Source organism: Charadrius vociferus, unplaced genomic scaffold, assembly GCF_000708025.1.
Source record: "Charadrius vociferus isolate BGI_N301 unplaced genomic scaffold, ASM70802v2 scaffold370, whole genome shotgun sequence".
NCBI classification, from domain to species: Eukaryota; Metazoa; Chordata; class Aves; order Charadriiformes; family Charadriidae; genus Charadrius; species Charadrius vociferus.
In genome coordinates, this window is record NW_009646744.1 from 4,929,529 (window position 1) to 4,955,499 (window position 25,971).

The following is a 25,971-nucleotide window of genomic DNA, read 5'->3' on the forward strand; positions in this document are numbered from 1 at the left end:
AAAAAAATTGTCTAAATCCCAAACAGGCATCTTTGGAATCAGTAGTGCAAAATGTTTGCGGATTTCTTTTCCTTGACCTACTGCAGTAATCTCTTAATCTTCAAGTCTTTCCTAAAATGGTGGATCTGTAAATTTAAAACATGAGAACAATGAGGAAAAAAAAGAAGCAAACATAAAGGTGGGTTGTTTTTTTGCTGGGTTTTTTTGGTTGTGTTTTGTTGTGTTTTTTTTTTTTAAATCTCCCTCTTCAGATTCTCACTTATACCAAACCATTATACATCTCTCACAAGAGATGTGAACTGCAGGAAGACCCAGTTAGCCTAGGGCAGTTTTCATCCACACCAGGCCTCTTTTGCATGGGTAGAGCACTGTGTAAATGCGCAAGTGGAGAGCATGCTTTAAATGGTGGATAATTTGAGATTACAATGAGCTTTTCTCAGTGCAGCCTCAGCTCTGTAGATAATTCTTAAATGGAAAAGACCTCCATCAGGGGTCATATTTTAAATGCCAGCACTTTACAAACTTTGACTATCAGTGCAGCATTTTGGAGGTACTTTAGAAATGAGCTGATAAAGTGAGCGGTTACCTTAAGGATTTCCACCGGTCTTTTTCCGTCTGGTTTTCTGGACTTTCACTTTCATAGGAAGCCAGATACAAACCTGGAAAAGGTAAATATGTGTTATTCCAACAGCAACAGTAACCCCCTATCTCTCTGCGTTCTTATACATCCTGTATCATACCACACAGCACGAGAAACTTTAAAACTTCGTGGTCCACCAGGTAGCTGGTAATCAGTAGGACACTGATGTTTAGCTCACACGAGTACCTTTGGAAAGCTGTTAGGTTAATTCTGATGGAACAGTAAAGGAGCCCAGACTTATGTTAGCGTGACCTTCTTACACAATATTCAGCAGTTAAATGGTCTCTGGTTCTGCAGATAGAGATCCAGGCCTATTTATTCCACCACAGCACTGCTACCAAAGTGTTATACAAACACTAAAAAAAGAGAGACAGCGAGACCTGACAGCTAAACAAATAGGCTCTTTAAAAGTAAGGATATTCCCATCACTTAACACTACTTTATCTTCCTCAATCTTTTTAAAGCTTATGCAGACCTGGTACCTTACATGGATACAAAGCCCCCTCAAGGTAAGAATGAGCTACAGAAACCAGAGAAGGAACACAATAGAAGAAAATAAACAGGTCTTCTTTTTTCTGCAAAACTTTGCACTGTAGGATGCATTTTATGACACCAAAATGTATCTAGGCTGTAGAGTCTTCTCTGCAAAAGCTGGTGGTGCATTAATATCTCACTGTCTTCACAGATTTATTTTTTTTAAGTAGGCTGTGATTTGCGTTCACACATATTTCCTCATTTGACTGTTTAGCGATGCTTTATTCTTTAATGCTGGAACCACCTCAGTATTCAAGTCTGTGCTACAATTCCATTGCATTGTAATATTCAAGTGCTGTCCCACCATTCTGCCGCGCTGTAACAAGCGTAGTACAGCAGCATTTCACACACCACTGCTGCGCCTCTCTGCTACATTCTCCCACCTTTTCCCCAGGGCAGCTCTTCCTGCTCTGCACTTCCCCTGGGTAACAGGGGAGCTTTACTGTGGCTTCTGCAAAGGGCATCTCGTGGAAGCAGGATGAATATAGGGGAAAGCACGAGAGAGAAAATCTGCAGTTAGTGGGTTGAGGTCACCCTTTTTTGGACCAGCAGCCTAAAAACTGTACTTTTACCCCTGACTTTCACTTTTTGTCCCTTTAGAGTTTAAAAACAGAACAAATGCCTCCATCCTATCTCCTTTCGATATATATTACTTTAATCACATTCATTATTCTATTTTGGCAGTCATTCTTAGGATTTAGGCAGGATTTTTGAAGCAGTATTTTGTGTTCTGAAGTAGTCTGAAATAAAAACTGTCTGGTCTGATTAAATCAGATTAGTACAGAAAACTGCCTATAGAATCAAGAAAAAATAAACCCAACACCAGTGTAGCTTATGGGAATATAGCTACAGACAATTCTGTGCGTGACAATGTACCAAGAGGCAACTGACACGAACCAATATGAAATGACACAGTCTGACATGCTGGATACGAAATTGAAGAGGACAGATAAGTATAAAAAGACAATCAGAGAAATAATGTCAGAACAGGGCTTTCATAGCTACGGCTTAAATTAATTACTAGAAAAGATTTTCTTAAAAAGTTTTTTCTGTAGATAACATATTTCTTTGCTGCAGTGGAAGAGGTCAGCTGGACTACCATCACTCCGGGCTGCGTTCACTGAAGAGATGACAGTGTTGGTTTGCGGAAGAGATTAGTTGTGGCTCCATCAATCACAGAATGAGTGGCTAAGGGACAGCTGACATTCACAGCGGTCCACCACATGGTTGCGTGGCCTCTTTCCGTGATTACAAAAAATAGGGCCACGATGGCAACTTCCTAGACAGTACCTTGTAGAGAAGTTCTGGACAAGAGTAAAGCAATCAGGCAGCAGCATCATGAGCCAGAAGGTTATATTTGCGAACCCACATTGATAGACTGGGGGTAAACAAGCCCTGTGACAGGAAAGCTAGGAAAGAACTGGGACGGGCCAGTGAGAGACATCACCAAAGCATGGATCAGGCTGTTAATTAGTAGTGATGAAGTGACATATATTCAGTGATTAGAGATTTTACAAAGTCTTACCGTCTTCAGTAAAAATGGGAGCAGTATGCAAGTAGTGGATGATGTTAGGGTCTTGTTCAAAGGGACATTCCACTTGCTTCCATGTTATAAATTCTCCTACTTGCTTAGCCAGTTCCAGAAATTTCTGTAAACATAAAACCATTCCACTCAGATACAGGAAGATTATCTCACTAAATCAACTACATCCAAGCAGAAGACTGGGATCCAGGATCCCTCATGCCAACCACAAAGACATTAGGAGAAAAGACCCTCATATGTTTTAGACGGGTACAGTTTTGCAGTTCATTGGCAGGGGAAAGAGAGAGGAAAGGGTGCACTACGTTTCTTCTTACAAACCCTCTCACTTTGTACTTAAATGAAAACGTACCCATGAAAAAAGGTATGGGTTACACATACGTACTCAAGAATAGAGGACATAAACTTTGATGGAACAGGAGGGGGCAGAATTAGGTATAGAGTACACAACGGGCAGCGACTCCAACGCCTCACAACTCTTTAGGCCTTCTAACAGTTCTGATATAATTTGAGGCGATGCCAGGCTCAGTGTTTTATATATTACTCACTATCTCACCATGCCAATAACTGAAGGAGAAATTTAATCCAACCAAAGCGATGCTGGAAAAATTACTTACAAAGGATTTGAGAGCTCAAGAACTATTTTCTCATTGAGACTGGGCAGTTCTTTTGGAAGCGCCTCATCTCTGCCCCTCCAGCAAAATGCCAGAACACAGTTGTCGCAGCGCACAGCCCAGCGCAGAACACCCGAGTGTCTGCGCACTGCCACTAGCAACAAGTTGTACTGTAAAACCATCTGCTCCAGCAGAGAGCTGGGGTTACTCAGGATATGTGACTAATACTACCTAGTGCCAGGGCTGTGGGGGAACATAAATCCTTCTGTTGCATTTAATAGAAATTCTTTTGTGTAAAACATACAGGCAGGAGATAACACATTTGAATCCTGACATCAGCAGCGTGACATTTACCTCATGGACACAGTGACTCTGTGCTCTATATGTAATTCTGCTTGTATTCTAATTTTTCTTTAATGACCACAAGTAATTTATGTCTTATTTTGATAAACCTCCTTATTAAAAATGAGAAAGGGCTACAAAGGCAGATAAAACAAAGTATAAAGCATTTTATACTGATTTGTTTATGTGTCTATGTAAGAAAAATATTTTTCCATGTATTCTGAAAAAGTCTTCTTCCCCTCCAAGTGTAAGTATAGTCATTTATACTGCTGACGTTATATTTCTAGCAGCTAACTGACATCAAGCAAGGTAGGATGATCTGCTTGTAATGTTTACATAAAGTATACATATTAATTCTTTTAAAAAACATTCTGGGATTGGTTTAACCTTCGTGAAGCCTCTTGAGATCATCCGTTTTGGCATATTCAGTCTTTGTTGGACGGCACCGAAATTGCAGATAAATGGTCTCAGACAGTGCTATCAGAATGGGACAGATAAAAACATTTTGCAGATCTTACTTCAAAGTTGACATGTCCATTTGGAAGGCGATTAGCACATCCTTCATTCAAAAAATAAATGTCTTTGATCAATAGGCTGAAGAAGGGGATCACAATCTGTGAAGAGAAATGACATAACTATTATCTTTCCAGTTCAGTATTTTCTCTGCATGAACGAAGAACTCAATCAGGAGAGAGGAGAAAAAAGAAATATTAACTTTTCGGTGTGCAATGCACTTAGAAAGCAGTACAGTGACAGGCAAGCAAAAAGGCAGTAGGGTATAGAGACACCTTCAGCCAGAATGTACTCTGAAATGAGTATGAACTGAACACAGTGTTCACTGAGCAGAATAACATGACTAAGAAAATGCTAATAACCCAGTTTATTATCAACAGCATCACTGTCTGATGACAAGATCAGACAGCAAAGAGGAAAATAAAATTGCAGAGCTCTTCCTTTCTCTGTTGGGTCTTTATAAGCAAAGATGCTGAATACACAAATCAAGCAATTTAAAGACAGCTGGAAACCAAAGAACCACTATTGTCCCTGAACAAGGAAAGATGGAATAAAATTTGATGACCAAGGACTTGTCTACGAACAGTTGATCAGGAGCTGTTTCATTTTCAACAGCTCCATGCATGGCTACATCTTGAGGCTGTAATTTCCTCCCCGGTACCTGATTAGTACAACCTGCTCCTCCAAATTAACCTGCAGACAGTAGGACGGAACATATTAAGTTGGTTGGCAGGAAACTGCCAACAGTAGCCAGAGAGATCATTGTAGTGCTCTAAGTAAGCCCTGGGCGTCATCCAGGGCAAAGTGGCATAGAGCAGTGATCCAAGCCTTCTCTCTAAGCCATCAGAGTCAGCTCATAATTTGCCATAGAAAAAGTCTACTTCTGGGTAAGACTCTTGAAATTAATGGAATTACAGCAGGGATAAATTTGATGCCAGATGTTCTACAGCAGAAAGCAGCAACAGCGCTCCTGAAGCGCATCCCCAGCACTTCAGAAGAGCCCTGGAATGCAGCAGACTCCCTCCGGGTCCTCTTGTGTCACCACTCAAAGGGAAAAGAACGCAAAGGACCAGTCTATGACAAAGCTGACCCCCAGGGCTTTGGGATTCGATATTCAAATCTGAGTCTACCCACCTCTTTAGCAGTGGCACTGTGACAGAAAAAGGCCACTTGGGGGGTTTGAGCTATAAGGTCAGCAGCCACCTCTGTGAGCATCTTCCTGTGGCAGCATCACCTGTCTTTTAAGCCACTAAGTACAAACTTAATCACCACGAACTTAAAGGGAAGCGCATCGCATGGCAGAGTGTCCAAATGTTTCCACTGGCCCATTTGTAAATTAACTGAACTGTAGCTTGTTAAGTGTGCACCACAGTTAAAGTGCCCTCATGGCATGCAAGACCAGCCAAGGGAGCTGGTGACAACAAAACAATCCTTTAGTGAAGTATTTAATGTTGTACTGTGATTCCATCTCACGCTGTACATCAGCTGTAACGGGATATGAAATGGACCTAGAACAGAGTGGCAGCTGTTATTTTCCAGCCTACAGCCTTCACCATGCAACAGTGAGTGCGAGCAAGTCATAGACATGAAAACACTGAGGCACGGAGTCTCCAAGCCACTACCAACTCCTGCTGTGAAAATGGAAGCCAATTTCTATTTCAGCTAAAATACCACATGCAGTAAACTGCTAAAGATCTGCATCTCTGCTGGCTTTTTTTATGGGACAGCCATAGATAAACTCTGTAATGTCAGTGCAATAGCTATAAAAAAGCTCAAAGAGCCACTGACGCTCGAAGAGCCACTGGCATTATCCTGATACATCCCACTGATATAATATAGGAATGTAAACAAAGCACAGCCTAACCCCCCAAAATGCTGAGCCCTCCTGTCAGGATGAGGTGGGGCAATTGCTAGTCAAACTGAGCTAAGTGTGTTTCAGGATTCATTTTTCTATCATCCAAACTAGATCAATCAACTGGAGGTAAAGAATACAATTCAGTCTCTGCGGTTTGTTTTCTACCAAAACCGATGATAACTGTAAACCAGCGTGGTCTTGCAAGGTGGAAAGATACAGAGAGCTGGAGCCAGGCACTGATCCCCAGCTAGAAATGACTGCCAGGTTCTGTCTATGTATTTTTTGCAGACAGATGCGAGCTTGTTCTGCCCTGCTCCACACTGCCCGGGAGCTACGCCACCAGCGTTAGCGGTACCAAACCTGAACGGAAAGCCTTGCTGAGAGGGAAGGTCTGTACGAATGTGGGCTCCACGCCGTGCTAATACAGCTACGCAGCCACCGGGCAGCTCGGAGCACGGGAACAGCTTGTTCTCATCTGCATCCAAAAGGCTTTAAAGACGTACCCTAGGATGCCAATTCTCTACACATTTCCAGGGAATTTCTGTCTGTGGGTCGCCATTATTTCCCCCAATAAAAATATGTTACCCTGGATGTTTTGTTTTCCAAATTTCTGTAGGAAAAGCAACAAAAGTGGATATAGTTACACTCTCATGTTGGCTTCAATCCAGGCACTTTGCTAGCACACAATCTGGGTTAGTGCCAGAAACTTGTATTTCACTCCCTTTTGATTCCCCCCTCCCTGTGCCATCCAACCCACCCACATGCTGAAGGACAACTGCCTCCTGCAGAAAGAAGACAGCTAATGAGATCAGACATGTTCTTCCTTCATCGTATCAGACAGCAACAACACGCAGTACCGCGCTGTGCATACTCCCAACATTTCAATGCCAGAGACATGTCATTAGCACAATGCCGGGTTTCCCAGTGGAATGACTTAATTTTGGAGGTGGCATAGGTCAGCTGACTGCATAGATAAAACCAGACTTAGCTCCTAACAAGCACCCCCCCCTCCGAATGGAACATCAGCCCTTCTTCATTAGCAGCTCTCTCACCCTGCGCTTTGGCAGGTTGATTTCTGCCACCGTGAGCACTGCCTTGCCATGCCTTTGCACAAACCTGCTCCTGACCAAGTAACGAGCGGTCATAACTATACCATTTACACCCTGAGAGAAGGGCTGGATCAGAACAGCGTGGACTGAGGTCGGGGGATCCCTCCATGAGATCCTCCTCCCACAACCTGTGCTGCAGTCTCGCACGAGCATCCCACAGGTGATGGAATCAGGCAGTGCTGTTTGGGCCAGACGGCCGGTGTCACAGGGGGGATTTGGGCCAGATGTGTGCAGAGTCGGAGGAGGGAGGGTGTCCCGGGTCACTGGCTCACCCTCTCTCCCTCTGAGGATATAATTTAGCCCTTGAGCTGTACTTTTGTTCAAGTGCTGTGCAAACCCCAGCAGCCAAGACACCAGCCCTGAGGAGAGCAGAAAGTAACGTTTCTGGTGACTCTGCCAGTTAAATGTTACCTCCTCAGAGCCTACGGGCAGTTTTTCTTCCTGCGAGACAAAACCCACTGCTTAGTCTGTTGGTCTGCGACCAGAGTGCTCTCTCCAGAGCCCTGTCCTTCTCAAGCAGAGGGACTGAGGCCCGAAGCCTCCATCTGTGCTCCTGGGGTGGCCGCTTGTCGAGAAGAGGGGTGGAGGGGATTGGGATCTCAAACTCTGGTAAGCACAACTCAGTTTGAAGATAAAGATTTTCTTCAGAGTGAGCTTTGCTACAAGTGTGCCAAGAAACAACGTAACATTATTATCAAAAAAGTGACCATGTTCTTTCAATTTATTCAAACTCATTAAAACAACAGCTGATAAACTTGCTTATAAAAAGAAACAAAATTCCTTAATTCCTACAGCAAGAATTACATGATCTGCTGTACCTGACACAGTAAAATACCCAGTGTGAGTAGCTACCAAATCATATGCTTGAGCCTTTTCTTGACCTAATGTTATCTACACAAGGAAAAGAGAATATGAGCTTTTTCTTATGTAAAATAGATTCCTTTCAATCTAATAACCTTCCTGCCCTCAGTCTTAACCAGCTACGGGTAGAGATATGACAGAGATTGCTAACTTCCACAGGAAATAAAGTCAAACAATAAAGCAACGGTTGGAATATATATATGATGATCGCAGACGAGCTAAACTGCAGAAGCATCTCAGACCGACAGGTCCATGCTGCGGTGTGTGAGAGTTAAAAGAATTTCTCTGCCAGTCATAAACAGCCAAAGCCATCGTCTCTTCTCTGCACAGAGAAGTGCTTTTCAGAACAACTCAGCGTAATCCCATTGCAGCTGAGTCAGCCTGCAGCCAGATGCTGATCTCATTTCACTCTAAATGCTGTGAGATTCCATTAGCTTCAGCAGATTTACATCAAATTTACAGAGATGTGAGATTAGCATCTGGCCTGGCTCCTCTAGTGAATGAATACCAAATTCCATATTACGCTTGTTCATGCAGTATCTACTTTACCTTAGCCATGCTCTGTGCAGAGATTACCCGTTTATGATTATGTGCAATTGCAACGTTAAAAATGAACCCTCTTTCATAAAACAAGAGAACTGAATGGAGAAATAAGAAAATTAACAAGAAACAAGCTGGGGCACAAAATAGGAGGATCCTGCACCAACATCTTCTCAATGTGATTTTTGCAGCATCAGTGACATCTCAGAAAGCCACGTATCTGCCACGAACACTGATAAAACCCTTCAATTCTTGCTCACCAGGATGGCAGCAACAACCAAATGAAAATTCAGGAGGACAGAATTTCACCCCAAATTTGCTGCAATGGATTCAGACTAGACTTCTTTGCAGGACTTGCGGTAAGTCACCTTTCCCTAATGTCAATGGAGAACCAGCTCACCTCTGAGCGCTGTGCCCTTTGCTCGCTGTCTCCGGTCACACACTGCACAAGCGGGGCTTGTCTGCCCAGGGCCCAGCCTGGCACGGCTGCAACAAAAGGCAGTTCCACCTGGGCCTGCCAGGCCGATGCTCCGTACCAGAATAAAAGTCGTTTTAGTCTGGAATACCTGTTCCATCAGGTTTATCAATCTAAACAATGTGAATTTTCCAGGGAGATAGAGATGCCTGCAACATAGTCCTCTGTGGTGTGTGTTCTGTCCTCTCTAGCTCCCCAACATCTGAGAGCAAGTCCACAAAAGCCCTGTCATCCATTTCAGACTCCTTTCAGCCACAGATTTACATTTCCAGTTGCATTTAGCAGTGCGCAAGCCTTGCGTTGGAGACCCACGGAAGGGAGGAGAGCTTAGGGACATGGTTTAGAGGTGGTTTTGTCAGGGTAGATTGATGGTTGGACTTCATGATCTTAAAGGTCCCTTCCAACCTTAGCAATTCTATGATTCTATGATTTGCATCAAGTCTTTGAGCCACTGACTCTCAGCAGCAACGCCCACCATCCATTTGGAGATACACGGGATGCGGTCACACCTACCTTCTCCCTATTGCTGTGTGCGGTGAGGGATCTGTGAGCAGCCCCCCGCAACGCTGTTCTGTAGTTATAGAAGTTGCCAGTAGGGTCCATCTGGTGCTAGATACACAAAAGAAGACATGGTTAGAAAGCAACCCGGGTCCTCTGAAGACAACTTTACCCTCAGTTGTAGCAAAGCCTGAACAGAACCTAGCCTACATCTTCAAAATCCACATACACACAAAAACCCCAGAGCCAAAAATACAACGAAATATCTACAGATCATGGCTGTTTGTACCTTTTCTAGTAACAGCTTACTGAGCTCTTATGTGATGAATAAGAACTGCTATCTGTGCTAAATCCTGGTATCCTCAAGACAAAAAACAACCTCGGGCTGGGTTCACTCCATGTTCGAGGTATAGCTTGGGAGCTTTACACTCAGCATTGTGTCCGTGGCCAAACAAAACTAGCGTCAGTGGAAGCATTGTGGCTTGCATACAGGCTCATATTTTTGGGTTTTTTTTTCTTCCTCCTATTTATTTGAGTGCTCTGATTCCTCTCTATATATCAGCAGCTTCACACCTTCCTCGCTACACCTGGGAAACTTCAGCCAGAATCTGGCCCTCTGCCTGTGAAACATGTCTGTAAACATCTCACGCCTGCATAACAATGTGAAAATTCACAAACAAAAAAATCCACAATATATAATTCAAGCAGTGTATCAACACTTTTTTTTTTTTACCTCAAGAATGAAAAATTTGGCTGTTTTCACTTTTGACCAAGTCTTCTTTAGCCTGGAAACTGGACTCATGTTCATTCCAGCTGTGAGCAAGAAAGAAGAAAAGAGAGCCACGGATCAGAGTCAGGTTTCCTTTTTCACCTGTGACAGCTGATGAAGAGGTCTGGTTAGAAGCTGTACTTACAAATGATTGCCATCAGCGAATTAAAATTCCCTATGTTAAAGCACTCTCGGGCAACGTCAATGAAGAATTCGATGACTTGTGCTCGCTGTTTCTTTTTTGCTGGCTGTAAATTAAAATAAACCAATATCTGTAATAAGCACATGCAGAATTGGAGGGCATCTTAGATATTTGTTCCATATACATCTGCTATCAGTCACTGGCCCTAATGCTGTGCCAGCAATCCAGTGGATGCTGGTGAATGGCAGTGTCTAAAATCAAAGCTTTCATTGCAGTCACACAGAAGAAATTCACGGCAGTTCCCAGGCTTGCCTCAGTTGATGTTTAGCGCTGGAACAGGCAGCCCAAACAGCCCTGAAGCAGCTCAGCTCCTGCTGCCCTCCCTCAAGTCAGTGGGCACATCAGCACAGACTTCCTTAAGGGCAGGATTTCACACCCATACAACAGCAGCATCTTTCTCCCAGAAAGACTTTGTTTCATTGCATTAATCCCTTTCCCCTCTTCTGGCTCTTCCAGCAGGATGGCCAGGACAAATGGCAGCTTGCATTTTAAATCCATGTTTTAACTGGACTGGAAACACCCCACCTTTTCTAAAGATGATCTTCAAACGGTAATGCTTTTGAGTCACAGGCTATCTAGGCTATTTATACTACTACTATTCCTCCCTTCCACGCTCTTTTCAAAAGAGAAAACAGTCATTTCATTTTGATGGGGCCAAATTAAACAAACTAAAACCACTACCAAGTTAAAAAACAACTAGTCACAGCTACAGCGATGGGCAGCAGGACAAAGAGCCATGCAATGGGAATTCACATGCACAACAGAGCTTTCAGATGACAGATAACAAATACTGCTCCACTAGAATCTTTTCCAGCAGAAATCTCACAGGATAATTCAAGGCATTTTTTCCTCTCTTTTTCCTTGCAGGGTTCATTATTCCACACTGTGCTCCTACTACATCAAGAGAACAGTGCGTCCCCCGTGTGTCGCCAGCTCTGTTTTGCAATATGTTTGTCATTTATCAGGTCGCTTCTGCGAGTGCGATATTACTAAAACTTACCATCAGATGCTTAGCTAGGTCATAAGAAATAAATCCCCAGGTTTGCTTATGAATGTAAAATCTCAAACTGGCACTTCAGGCATGTGGTAAAACACGCCATGTACTTTTCACTTACCATGCAAATTTCTGTTGCTACGAGATAGCAGAGTCTATTGAACCATTTCACATAGGCCTCAAGGTTACTCGTCTTCTTCTGTTCACTGAAACAAGTCTGGGGAGAAAAAAAGCACAGAAAGACATATAACTGTGTTTCAGATCGCTTAGATAAATACTACACAAAGGTAATTATTGGCCACGTCTCTCTCACGCATGTGGAGGACTGCGCATTAAGGGTCCCTTTCAAAAAGCCAGCAGGTAGGGGGGTGGCAGATGCACAGGGTCTCGCTGAGTGTGTCACACAGCATAATTCACACCAGCGTACGGAAAACAGCCCCATTTTGCCTGCAGCAAGTGTTCGCTGACACAGTCTGCACTGACCCTCGTTCACTGGGATATTAACAGCCGGGGGACGTTGCGGGATTCAGACAGCAACAAGAATATGCAGAAAAAGTCAGACAAGCCCAGTCTTCCACAGCACGCTCAGTCTGTGGCTTTGATTCCAGGACTTCCTTCACTTCCGTAAATGTAATTACTCACAGCCCTTTTCTGGAGGGGAAGAGACCATGATTTAGTGAAGTGAACAAGAGATAAGCAAGAGAAAACACCGTTCTAGTTGCTTCTTTACGGACAAAACTATTTTCCCTTATTGAGTTTTCAGGATAATAGTCTCTCTAGTGACCAGCTCTGTCTTCATGGCTGCTCTTGAACAGGTCACTTACATGCCAGAGATACTTCACTGATAAGAGCTGTTACAAAAAGAACATTTTTCACTTTTTTGTATGAATCTTAACATAAATTCCCATAACCGATACAGGCTGTGGAAGCAGATACTTGGCTGAACTCTTTCAGTTCCTTTGACATCAACAGATGATTTGATTTCAGCAAAGTGATAGGGCAGTTCACACAGCCTGAAGATGTTGCTTGGGATTATAAGAATTCAAGTCCTTTTCCCAGCCCTAAATTCTTAGAGTGTCCATCTAGGACACGCTGCTCCCTAGAGTTCACGTGATTTATTTGAACATTCATTAACATCCACTAGAGGGTATCAGAGAATACTGATTTTTTGTTTTGTAAAGATGATTATTTCCCAGAGCTGCCATAAAAACGTGCCACTAAGAAGAAAATCACAATACATAAACACAGATCCATTAACGTCCATATGATGTAAGTTAACCCATATGATGTAAGTTAAACAAGTGCCTAAAACCCCTTAAGAAATGGGCTTTGTATGATTCCCAAGGTAATTCAAAGTCAGAAAATATTCACCTGTGATTGTGTACACAGGCACGTTTAGAAACAGAAACCACAGTACCATGCTAGGGAGCAAATGTTAACAAGCCTGAAATTCCTAGCCACTTTGTAAGTAGATTACATATAAAATAAAAAATCTATTTTAAAAGCATCTCAAAAGTAAATGTCAGCAAACAGCATGGAAATACCAAAGAAAACAAAGGAAACCCAAAGCAGCTCCAGTTTTTTCTGGCGCTCTGTGGTATTGTTCCTCATTATAGCAAAAAAGTACATGGAACCTAGGTTTTGTTCTGGATATAGCACTTCCATCTCAACACTGCTGTCCTGTGCCAGGGCATAAGAACCACAGCTAATACCACAAAACTCGGGAAAAATGTGCAACAGTTAAAATTGAAACAGACTGCTTTTTAAAGGTTAAGCTTTATAAACGGCAACAATATTTAGCACCTCCCTAGCATCTTCCATCTGCAACTCCGAGTGCTGGATAAACATTCATAAGTGAAGCCTTTTGAAGCCCTCATGCAAGAAAGATATTTAATATGATCTCCAGCTGGAAGGAATTCAGAGCAGAGCCAATTCCCGGTGGTTAACAGGGGTGCTCTTCATGGGTCAGGGAATGATATGTCACTCCACATAAGGTTTGTGCCGCTACGTACAATGCTCTGCCAGGTCCCACACGATCCCTGGGCTGTACCTTACCCTGGTGCTGAGGCTCTTCTAAATCATCGCTGGGACCTCTGGTCAGCCCAGGCAAAGGGTGGAGAAAAGTTCCAGACTACCTCTGCTTTCATCAGCCTTGCTGATCTGAAGCCCAATAAATTGTTAGCGCCATGTCTTGTGCGAAATGTTACAGCAGTTTTGCTTTACTAAGTAGATCCTCCTGGGGGAAGACATTGCCTTGAACCTGAAAGGCAATGCCGCGGTGCATCCCTGCTTTGCACCTGTTATTTCCTCTGTTATTATGCACTTCGTTGAAGTCACAGAACTGTTCCTGGGCAGCACCTCAGTGTTCAGATTTGCATTTGAAGAACACGCATAACTGTCAAATAGCTTGTCATAGTCCATCAAGATGATTTGCTTGGATTTCCCATCCCACCATTATTTTCAGGCTCTCCGCCTCTCATTCCAGTCTTTCCTGTCCACCTTAGCTGATGTTTCCTTATGTTTACTTGGTAACCTCAGTTTCTCCTCACATCTTTGTGGTATTCTGTGCTGGCCCTGCATTTGAAATTCTAGACACAGCTACAGCCGTTGTGTGTACATTAGTTTATTATTGAACATTTCCTTCTTCCTTTTAGCATCACTTCCCTTCTATGGCTTTATGCAATTTGATTTCCCTCACTGCTGCCTCTCTCCCACTCTTCCAAAATTCACTCCGATTTAGTGCCCTCATTTGATTTTTTTCATTTTACTTTGATACAGATGACAACTGTTCATTTTCAGTCTTGTTCCTCATGTTTGCAGCAGGTTGCTGAAATCTCAGTGTGGCTGGTTTGATATTTCCTGTTTCTGACACATCTTTGCTACCTTGGAGTTCCTTCCAAGGATGTGATCAATGCTCAGAATACTCGAAACATCAGTTCCGTCCACTCCCCTCTCCCTGGAACCAACTGCAGAATTTCCATAACTCCAATAAGAGAAGGAAAGAGCCCAATGTTGCACTTTTTATTCATCCATCCATCCAGCATGCATCCCTTTTTTCACCATTAAAAGCTATTCTGGTGCTTTTAGGGCAACACTATAAACAGAGGTCTTCCTGTTATGTTCAGCATCCAATGACGACATTCTGCCATTGATGTATGATCTCAGTGGGAGCCCATATGCAGTTCTGGGGAAGAATTTGCCACCCTCTTTCTTTTCTGGCAGTATGTGAAATCTCTGACTCTCCCTCTCCAGCCAGGAAGTCTCTTTCCTTATTGAGGCACTCACTGAAATGCTGCTTCAAACCCCACTGGAATCAGTGGAAAGATTCCAACTGGCTTCCAAGGACTTTGGATGAAGCCCTGATCAGGGACTCCATTCCCTGTGGTGCTTTGGGTTAAAAGTTATTGTGTAGAGATAGAAGGGTATGTTGATTCATGACGCACTGACTCATTACTGTGGTGTCTGGGCACACACTATGGGCGTTACATCACATCCAGAGTCTTTACGCCTTCAACGCTCGGAACAGACATTCCCTGGTTGTGTACAGCCAAAAGCCATCTGTCATGGTCAAAGCAGGTTAGGAGGAACAAGCCAGAAAGCAGAACATCAGGGTGCTGGCCAGTCTCAGGCTAGGACATACTCTGACCAGGAAGGAATGTCAATGACCTGGCAGGACGAGCTCCACCAACAGGTCCTGTCCTTGCTGTGAGAATACAGGTCATCAGTTGGCCTGGCCACGGTCAACACGTGCCCCAGGTCCTGCTCTTATGGATCTCATCACATCAGTTCATCTAGAAAAAACAGTAATCACAGGAGACACTTTGCATGCAGACGAATCATACCTTGGTGCCATCCAGAGGGTCTTTATGGACAAATGCCTGCACAAACTCCTCAGGTCCAATGTGACTTAGTCTTTCCTATTAGAGGGGGGAAAATAGAGAGAGAGGAAGAAATAAGAAACTAATCCAGAATCTCTGATGTTTCTCTTGGTAAGACATCCCCATTATCTGTCTGCTCTGAATGGTGTTACTGAACTGGTACACAGCCAGCTAGCACCAGACATTAACATTCATAAGAACAGTTAGAGTTATTTCAGCAGAAAGAAGAAAATGAGAATAAATATGTCTCATTACTGACAAGCCATAGTGAGAGCCCTCTCCACTGGACAGAGAGTAAGGTGCTGGATGCACAAGGCCCCATCTGGGAGCCAGCAGACCTCAGTTCTGTGCTTGGTGCTGACACAGACCTTCTGTGGCCCAGCATTCCCCAACAGCCTTATTTCCCAGCTGTGAAAATGGCAGTAATGCTGTGCTCTGGTGACCATAGCAATCTGTTACTCATCTGCACACACAGTGCTCTGACCCTGCCTTCCTACCCAGGGAAGCTCGGGTGATGCCCTGGGGTGGTGGCTCTGTGCCACTGGGGAAGGAAGCATCAAAGATGCACAGGTTTACATTAAAGGCATTGCTTACACTGTAGAGGGTCCCAGACATTAACCAAAACAAGAGGAAATAAAGCATCCAGACCTCTCTTAGTAAAAGACAGGTCATTTCCACCAGCTACTGAACAGTCCTGGCAGTTCCAGCCACACCACTGGCCTTCTTAATAGGTTTCTCAATTCCCTTAAATATGTTTATTAGAAAAAAATATTTTCAGTAGGTTGTAGGTCACAAAGGTATTTCAGAGGCAGTATGTTGGAATTCTTAGAGCCCAAACTTAGGACACTCAAGCAACAATAAAATCAATGGTAGTTTTGCCTAAGTGCAAATTTTACAGCTACTCCCATTCTATTTCTCTTGGCTCCTCACCTTGCCACTGATAACTGTACGGGACTTTTACTAACAAATAACTGTTATTAAACACGTAGCAAATAATTCTTACTAAGAAAGAAGCATCAGACAGTTTTAGTGCAGAGTAGTTGGTGTACTGGATGCAGTAAGTAAAAGAGAAGGTAGAGACCACTGATTACAGTAAAGTGGAATGAAAACCTCTGGCTGCATCAGTTTTAAAAGTGCAGGGATGCCTCGGTTACAGGGAGTCTCCCCTTGGAAGACAGTTGTACTGTGGCAGAAAAGAAAAGCAAGAGAAAAACTCCAGGCAAAAGGACTTCTACTCTCTGGCTTAAGCTACATAAAGCAAAGACAGCCAAAGTTGCATGTTCTGAAAATTAACCAAGGTGAGAAGATGATGCTAAATTTGGCGTTTCTGAGCTATTCCACTTCTTGACAAATAGAAGATCAACTATCTTCAGAATTCCCAAGGCTAATTCCATGATATTCACTCCAAGCTACAGTCCATTTCATGGTTTGTTTTTCCAGCCTTGCTCTCAAGGATGAACACTGTCTACAGGAGGACAGGCAGCAGGGAATCATTACAGCATCAAGAGATCTACAGATGGCAGCAGTGTTTTATGTTCTTCTTTGAACATCCAGGAGGTCTACACAGAGGACCTGAACCCGGGAGAAGAGTGTGCAACACAACAGTCTGTCCAACACCTTGGTACTGCAACTGGAGCAATTACCGTCAAAAGCCTGTTTGAGAGTGGACTGTGGTCCAACGAGGGCAACAGCAGGACTTTGTGTGGGTGGTATTTGCACACCCTTGCATGTCCGTGCACAAAGTCCCAAAGGGAAGAATGAAAAACACATCAGACAACTCAGATGCTTTGTGGATCTGTAGGAAAGGATTTGAACTGCTAAAATTTCTTCCAAATTAATAAAAAGGCTAACGACCAGCCATTTCATTAGCACCTTCAGGTTGTGGGGCTCAGAGAACCTTACAGAAGTGGGAACCCCTCGACCTTCCTGGGACAACGACTGGCATTTCACAGATAAGCAAGCTTGAAAAGTGATGTGACCCACCCAAGATGCACAAGAACGCTCTGATATAGAGCCTGCTTCCCAAGCATCTCTTAACCTGTCAAACCCTGCCTCCTGCTGCAGTGCTGATACAGCACGGGATGTGCTGCAGCAGCGCAGACATTTTTTTGGTTATGTCTGGAATACTTAGCAGTTGATGGCTTAAAATAATATCTCTGGCTGCAGAAGTTGGGAATCATTCCCACTTACCAGCTCCACATGTGTCAGCTGCTGAGCCAGAGTGTAAGGGTCACTGCAGACGCTCAGGATTTCTCTCTGAATTGATGGAGGTTTACTTTTAAAGGCAACCAGCTTATCAGAGACAGCAGCACTGATCTTGACAATCCCTTCTTGCCCATGGCTGAGGGTTGCAAGCTTCTGATTCAGGGTTTGCAAAAGCTGATTCATCTTTTTCCAGTAGGCCTGGAGAGACAGGGAGAGAAAGAAACATAAACCACCCACAAAACTTGACAAAGGAGTGTTTTTATGCTGAATTTTCCCCTCTGCAAAATACTCCTAAGCCAGCAACAGGTCACCATTTTATTTTCAACAAGCGTATTTCAGAATCACCAGTTGGCTTAATTACAGTTCTGTGCTCTGGACCACAGAAACAGACTGCAGTCAAGAGAAGAGGCAGGCAGGACTGGTGGGCTGGGCTGGCACCGGTACTCACATGTTCCTGCCAACATCAGGATCAGAGGAGATGTCATGCTACAACACGAGTTATTGCAGCTTTCTGGAGCACAGCAGCATTCAATACCTATCCTTTATGTGTGCTATGTGTTGGCCGAGAACTCTACCTGTTAGTGTTGCGTAGTCAACTCTTATTTATTAGGAATAAGAAATGTTTCTAACACTGTTGTCTCCCTCCTTTTGAACTGAGAGCAGCAGAAGCATGCAGCTACTTGCAGTTGGAGTGGTCTGAGCATTATGTAGCTCTGAGTATTTAATATCCAAAATGTTAATTGCTACCGAAGGAAGCCCATATCGTATTCCAAGCGCAGCCACGTGCTCAGCAGGATGATCATTACTAAATTGCTCAGGTTGCTCTCAGAGCTGGAGCAGGTCTTTACAGACAATGAGTGGAACCGCTGGCCACGGAGGATCAGCAGAAAGAAATGCCTTCAACTCTTCATGACTGACAGATGCAGACATGATAAAATTGAAACAACTGCGAGAACTGGTGGATGGGCTCTAAAGACATGGATTAATGTCCTTGGGCAAAAGCCTCACATGGAGCACAGGGCGTACCCTACTGAGGAACACGGCCTCATGGACTTTCCCAGCCAGAAAAAGGAGCACCAGGCATGGGTGCATCGGGTGCTTGCTCAGTTTCAAAGAACATGGTCACTTGGGAAAACAGTTTGCAGGCTGGCCTACTACCAGCTCCTCTTCCAGCAAGAAGACACACAGTGGAGAGATCCTCTGGCTGCTCACATGTGGAATAACTCCTCACTCCCCATCCAAACAGAATTTAGTAACGTCAAGTTGCCAGTAACATCAGTTTGTAATCTGTCAGTGTGAAACCAGAGCTGGCATGAAGCCCTCTTCTGTTACATCTGTACGGCGCAGCAGATGTACGCCCTGGCACCCTCCACACAGTCCTTATCATCACAACAGGGACTTGGCCAGAGTGCGCATTCCCACAAAGACCAACACACACCTGTGTTGCATCCCAAGCTGTACGCAGCCCAAGTGAAGTCTTGGGAAGTACTCCTGAATCCCATGGTTTAGATACAGCCTTCGTCTTCTTCAGACTTTTGTAGCCTGTGTACAGTCTTCAGTGTTAGGCACTGATAGCACTCATGGCTTAGGTGTCCAAGGTACCAGAAGCCAGAGTCAGTGCTCTTCTCACCTACACAGGATCCCATCTGCGCACTGGAAGTAGCATCTCCTACTACTTCACAGTGAAGAATAACACGCTCAGTTCTACCCTGTCTCCATTACAATCTGAGGCTGGAAACCTTCAGAACATCCCAATTGCTTCAACTTCTGCTGCAGCACCAGAACTTTCATACAGCTTTTCTAGCAGAAGGTTTCACATTGCTGAGGAACCTCTCATTTCACTCAAGGAAGATGCTCTCTTGAGCTGGGCTGGAACAGGGCCCAGATAAGCAGGATGCAGTCAGGCTTTTTTGCAAAACAGAGCTGGTAAGTCCAAAATGAAGCAAGTACCTAGAAGGCTGGAGCGACTTGTCTTGGAGAATGACAACACATGTCCTATTCGGAAGCAAATCACACAGGAGGAGTGAAAATTGAGTGAGGACGATGTAAAAATAAAGACTTGAAATAATTTTTGGAAAATTAAAAAACATTCTTTCAGTTTTTATCTGTTGCTGATGTATACTAGCTCCAAGGACGAGAGACTACCGGTCTTCTTCATGTAATTCCTCATTCAAGCAGATGGTCACACTTTTGATTTACAAAGACTGTGCTGGACCCAAACTACTGAACGCCATCTAAATATTTCTCTGGTTTACATCCAGGTGTGTTTGGAAATCTGAGCACAGCTTATCAAGCCCTGTGAATAGAATGTTATTGTTCAGTGGAAACTCAAACAGCAACATTTTTGGTATTTTGTGAACGTATTTTGTAAACAGGGGAATTCATTTTGGTGCAGGGGGGCAGGCACAGCACTGAAATCCAAGTCTTCTACAGAGCATAAAACATTTGGCTAAAAACCTTTTAGCTGAAAACACGGTTCTCTTTCAAAAGGAGTTTGGATGAGAAATCTTGGCCAGCTACCTCTGTGCAGTATCAAATTCTTCACTGTTTGGATTAAAAGCCAAAAAGCAGCACAAAATTGGTTGAAAGACAAGCATATTATCCAGTCTTTCAATAAATCCTTATCAAGAGATCCAGTTTCACCTAGTTATGTGGGGAATACAGCGTAATAATATAGATATAGACAACAGTCAACAAAGACTCAGGTAAGCCAACCACCTAATAAAGAATGAAATAAGAGAGACAGTTAATGGACACAAAAAAGATTATTCAGAAATTAGAGTTCTTGAGGAGACTCACTGAAAATCAGTTGGGTGTATCCTTTTCTAGAAAGCTTTTCTGTATGTGTTGGGGGAGAAAGTAAAAAAAAAAATAATCCTGCTTTTGCCCTTTTAAAAGCATTTCCTGCCTTCTTTAAACTATGTTCACTAAGTGAAAACAATATTGTTCATTACCTTCAACATGCTGGTAATTACCTTGCCACAAAGTGACCCCCCATAGCAGAAGGGCTGCATGCTGGACTCTATCAACCAATTTCACTTCATTGCCACATTAACAGTCAAAAGAAGCATACTACTGTTTAATATTTAAAGAAAATGTTTCAGAAAGTTCCTCTGAAGACAGCAAGCCTCAGCAGGTGGCTTAGGAGCTCAAATTTTAATTAAAATTTCTAACTCTAAATGCAAATCACAGCACTTACTAAGAAATGCTTCTCAGCATGGACACCTTTCTAAGCACATCACAGAGCCTTTAGAAAGTGGACTCTACAAAGGACAGGAGCATACACTGCAGGGGAAAATCCTGCATTAACCTACATGGACTAGACGACCTCACAAATCTTTCAATCTTTAATTTCTATGATCCACAATGGCAACAACTTTCTTCCAAACAACTAATGGGCACCACCACTCTTTCGTGCTGTCCCCTAAAAAAGGAAATTTGCATTTGCAGCTGTTTCTTAAATTAATTATTGATTTTGCTGAGGCATAATCACTTCCAATTACAGTGCCTAGTAATATCTGAAAAACAATGATTTGCCCCCCAGGGCACCCATAAGCATTGGTACACAGCTATGCCCACTCCAGAGCGAAGGTGTGGGCATAACCTGAGCAAGCACTCCGCTTGCTCAAGTTAGGGAAATAAACTATTGCTTTGTATTCAAAAAGCTGATTTTTAACACTTATGGCTCTTCACTAGGGCAGCTACCGCTTTTAAAGAGCACCCATAAGCCCCTGTTCTCTGCCCTTTTGGCTGGTTCCTTCTTTCCAGTGGACACGATTTTGGTGGGTCTGTATAGGTTTCTCTCACTTCACATGCTGAAGGGCTGCAAGGCACCTTTCTTGGTGGTTGGCAGGAGCAAGTTCATTGCCTATTCCCCTTGAGGCAGTAATTTTACTGCTCTGGTCAATGGAACTGCAGCCACCTTGGCTCTTTCTGAAAGTCCTTTGTGTTCCCTTCACCTCCATCGAAGTGTCATGCAGGTTGGCCAGCCCAGCCAACCAATGGATCGGTCGATGGATCGGCAGCATGGATGCTGCCCTACAGCCACCCAAAAGTGCTAGCCGTGATGCCAGCCCAGCCCAAGAGCAGCTGTTTCAATTTATCTCCTGTTTCATGTGGGTAGGAGGGTCCAATTTCATTCCTGTTGTGCTGCAACCCTGCAAACCTGCAACCCTTCTCTCTTCTCTCCACCCCTCTCATTCTTGGACTCACGGGTATGTGCTTTTTGTTCTACTGAATCGCACCCATCTGTGGCCTCAAGCCAGGCCTTGATGTAGCCAATGGAACTGAATTCCTCCACATCCGATGGTTAACCTAGAAGTAATTAGAGACTCTCTATGTACCATTCGCTCTTATCCTTTATTATTTTAATGGATTTTGTGGTATTTTTAATGTTTCTGAATTAATTTATGGGATTCATCTACCTAAATTTGCAAGCAGGTCTCCCAGAGACTCCATTCTCTGTGTCCTACTCTGCCACACACGTGGCTCATGAATTTGAACACCAAGACCATAGAGTCATCTAGACTGAGTTTTGCCCAGCAGGCCACACACTACTGTCTTCTGTCACTTTCATGCTCCCAGAAAAGCTACGTGTCCATAAACATTTGTGTTTTCTTTAAACGTAAGGACTGACCCTTGCTATCTCGCCGTATCAGCCAAACAGGCTGGATTCTACAGGACCTATTTCTTCGCCCATAGGTCCTGTGAGCTTTGATGGGGATTTCAGCGGCATCAGTCAAACTGTGATGAGAGTCTGCTGCTCTGTGCCTCCTCACCTCCTCTCTGGGTCACTGCTTTACAATATCAGCCAGCTCAAGCACAAGGGCCTGTGAACTCTTTTACACAGGACAGGAAGGTGTAAACCTTGTTAGATTCACTAATGAAAAAGATAACAAAATGCAAAGATTGTTTTAAAAAAAAAAACAACTAGCAGACTGAAGATTCGGCACAGGTGATAAAGGACATAAGGAAATGGAGAAGGTGAGACAGAAAAGGACCATAAATGCCCTTTGGTGGTTACTCTTTCACAACCACTCAATTTCTCAGAGAAATGAAGGCTTCATCAGGTACCTTAAGGCAACTGATGATCTTTTTTAGCTTCCCAATGCAATCACTTGATGACTGGCTGCTTCCTCCACTCCTCATTCACTAAACTGAACATCCTGGAGCACTCCCTGAGCCACTGCTTGGCCAGGATGGCTGGTCTCAGGTCACGATACTTCACTCCTCTGCTAGACTATAACTTGGGAGATCATAGCTCTGTTGATATTTGAATTGTTACCGCCACATTCAGTCTATGCTATGCCTCAGATGTTCCATCTCTAAAATGGGAATGGTATTATCTTACAATTCGATGTGCAGTAGATAAATTGCACTGATCACTCCAATGTGCCCCCATGTCACTGCCACAAGGGCTACCTAAACTCAGAGATGTGGCTTTCAGGGAAGCTATTACAGGTTTTAACCATTAGAGAACAAAACTCTAAGAGTTCCCAGGAAGAGGCACGGAACAGAATGTGGCAAAAGGAGGGAAAGGATGAACCAAGTAGAAAAATGAACATAACATCTCCACACAATGTCCCAGGTCAGACATCCTCACCTCATCACATGGGGCTATCCTGTGGATCATGTCTTTCAGATGGCCACCACTCTGTCAGCAACTGTAAGATTTTGGGTCCAAATTTTCTGATCCGTGCCTGAAACGGAAACCAAAATGATGGACAAGGATTGAAACATATTTACTCATTAAATTCTCCCAGCAAATATGTATCTCACTGAAAGTGGGACAGATTTTCAAAGAAGAAGCTGATGGTTGCACCTGCAAAATCTGCGCACATGCAAACAAATAGTGCGGTGCACAGATGATATATTTTGGCATGCAAAATATACCAGTACTTAGATGCATGCACAACTGTCTGTTTTACATGCAGATTTAAATATTCTGCACAGGCAATTGGCCAGGTTATGGTTGGATGTACATTTTGTTGGTGCAACCTTTATACCTTTTTTAAAAACTTCTGGCCTTTTTACTCATTTGAACCACATGTTCTTGCCTTTCGTACTTACAACCCTCCTATGTTTTCATCATTTCCTGAAAAAATGATTGCAATGTATCTCTTGACCAACAAAGAAGTGAGTCTTTTGCCTTCTGGCCTTGTGAAAAAACTGCTTAGTGACCACTGGCAGATGTAATAAGAGGAAGAGAAGACGGACAAAACACCAGCACTTTAGTAACTTTACCTGGACTACTGATAATATTGCTCTCTGCCCACGTGAGCTCAAAGTCACGATAGGACAAGGACTCCCGCTCCCATAACACACAGCTGATGCCCACTTTACTTTCAGTGTAGATTTAGCTGAGGATGCAGCAGTGGGAATAGTAAGGAAAATGTGGGGCGAGGAGGGAAATGTGGGGAACAGCACAATTGGTGCATTAGTATTATCTCAAAAGATGGCCAGTGGGGCTGCTTCCAAAGCTTCCATTCTCCGTTATCCAAGAACACGTGAAAAGGAAATTGCGTTAAACAACAAACGGCATTTTTATTTACAGAAAACACAGACCAAAACAAACAGCCTTCTTCTGCATCCTACGTACTGTAGCTAAAGAGTACCCTGTAATCAGCAAAAATTATACTCTTGAGCTCCACAGCTCTCTGCTTTTCAACCAAGGTGGTTAAAATGCACATTTCAGCTTTCCACCAACAACAGGTTTCAATGAACCACATCTCTAAAAATAACTGCTGTCAGCTAGCATTAAGCTCATGCTCAAAGACCAGCAGGTGGCTGCTAAAGGGAAAGCTTTATTGGAAACTACAAAGGTCTGGGGAGACATTTGCTCCAGCTGTGTAAACTGCTATTACGAATTGAAGGAGAGGACTTTGTGCAAGACACAGGGCACAACTCAGGGGATGGGAGGTCGCTTGCGTGAGAAGTTTCAAAGTCAGCCCCACTCTCAGGAACACAAAATCAGCTGTGTCCCACCAACTCTGCGTTACTATAGGCTGGTCCAGAATGCAGACTCACCAGAAGGCAGATTGGGAGATCTTTGTAATAAAGATAACGTTTCTCATTTCTTGCAAATTTTAATGAGCAGCAAAACCTTGCAATACTCACATTTTAATCCTCCAAAATTTGCACCTGTCACAGCATCAGGGAACAGAACCCATCACACCTCAGAAAAATTGTTTTGGATGCTGCACTTTGTACAGATATTTCTATTGACATGGACCGTACGGGCAACCCAAGTATCTGACTTCTATGTAGTCTGGATGATTGCTCCCCATAGTGAGGGCAGAGCTCCTGTTACTCATGCAACCAGTTCCCTGGGCAAAAACAAGCCCACATGTTCAGATATTGGTGATTCAGTATTTGATGCTAAAAGTACAGTTTCAAAGCTGGAAAGGCTGATCTTGAGAATCATTTCACAATTTTGGTGGTTTTGGGAAGTTGCAACTAATGCACATTCTTCTTCCCTCCACTGCACTGAAGATGCATCTCCTGCTCCAGGTAATATACTGGATGGGTCTTCATCAATGCACCGAGAAGAGCTTGGGTGGAATCCAGCACTGAATAGGTTCCGGTGGGATCCCTCTCCAGCGTAGTGTCTGTGGGACTGCCAGAGGATGCACATGTGTTGTTACACACTGTATCGGTTTGCACAGTCCCTAGGGCAAACCAGGAGGAATAGAGGAGTGCCGACGCGGTAACAGCTTGGATTTTCTCATTCTGTTAGCTTGTCACAGCCTCGCTACTGCCTCGACTCGTTCCTGGTGTGCCAGACAGCGCCGCTCTGCAGCACGGCTGTGCGGCCGATCTGTCAGCGCCGGCAACGGGAGATTAGTGGGTAGCTGCATGCTGTTACACAGCGTTCAAAGTGACAGGTAAGGCCAAGAGGAAATATTACTGTACCAGAAGCGAACGCAAAAGGGCAGACGCACTAAGTAAAAATGGGAGAGTGGTGTGTCAACATCTGCAACTGACAGTGTGTGAAGTTTACGTCCTACCTCCTTGCATCCCGCAGGCTTCATCAGAGCCTTAAAGAAGTTAAGAAGGAAAGTCACCTGGGAAGACTGAGACAGGGGGAAAGGGAAAATGAGAAGAAGATTTGAAGTGACTAGTGCCTGCAGCACTGCTCTTGGACATGGATGCTAGGATAACTCAATGTCAGGATCTCAGTGTCAACTGTCACCCTTTATGAGAAAGTTTTGTTCAGTCCAAAGGGAGGCAAAGGACACATACCAGAGCCCCAGAATTCTCTGTCCATTGAAAATACCTCACATTTTTCTGCTGTAAAGATAAACTAACCTTGTCCAGCACGGGGTCGTCCAGCCGCTGCTGCTCAATGCACTTGTGACAAACTCGGGACAAAAGCTCATGGGGTTCGATGAAGAGTCTGGAAC

At 43.8% G+C, this 25,971-nt stretch overlaps 1 protein-coding gene across 1 annotated transcript in view; it reads right to left on the reverse strand.

The window, feature by feature from the left end:
- Positions 1-100: 100 nt before the first annotated feature.
- LOC104291922 (ras-GEF domain-containing family member 1C-like) overlaps positions 101-25,971 on the reverse strand; it is a 27,692-nt gene continuing 1,821 nt past the window's right edge. Inside the window, 13 exon segments of the mRNA XM_009891225.1 lie at positions 101-125; positions 587-659; positions 2,700-2,823; positions 4,189-4,284; positions 9,537-9,632; positions 10,255-10,334; positions 10,436-10,538; positions 11,608-11,703; positions 15,329-15,403; positions 17,555-17,767; positions 23,172-23,217; positions 23,219-23,268; positions 25,877-25,971. The exon segment at positions 25,877-25,971 is cut by the window's right edge and continues 10 nt beyond it. Coding sequence (XP_009889527.1) covers positions 101-125; positions 587-659; positions 2,700-2,823; positions 4,189-4,284; positions 9,537-9,632; positions 10,255-10,334; positions 10,436-10,538; positions 11,608-11,703; positions 15,329-15,403; positions 17,555-17,767; positions 23,172-23,217; positions 23,219-23,268; positions 25,877-25,971 — 1,172 coding nt within the window.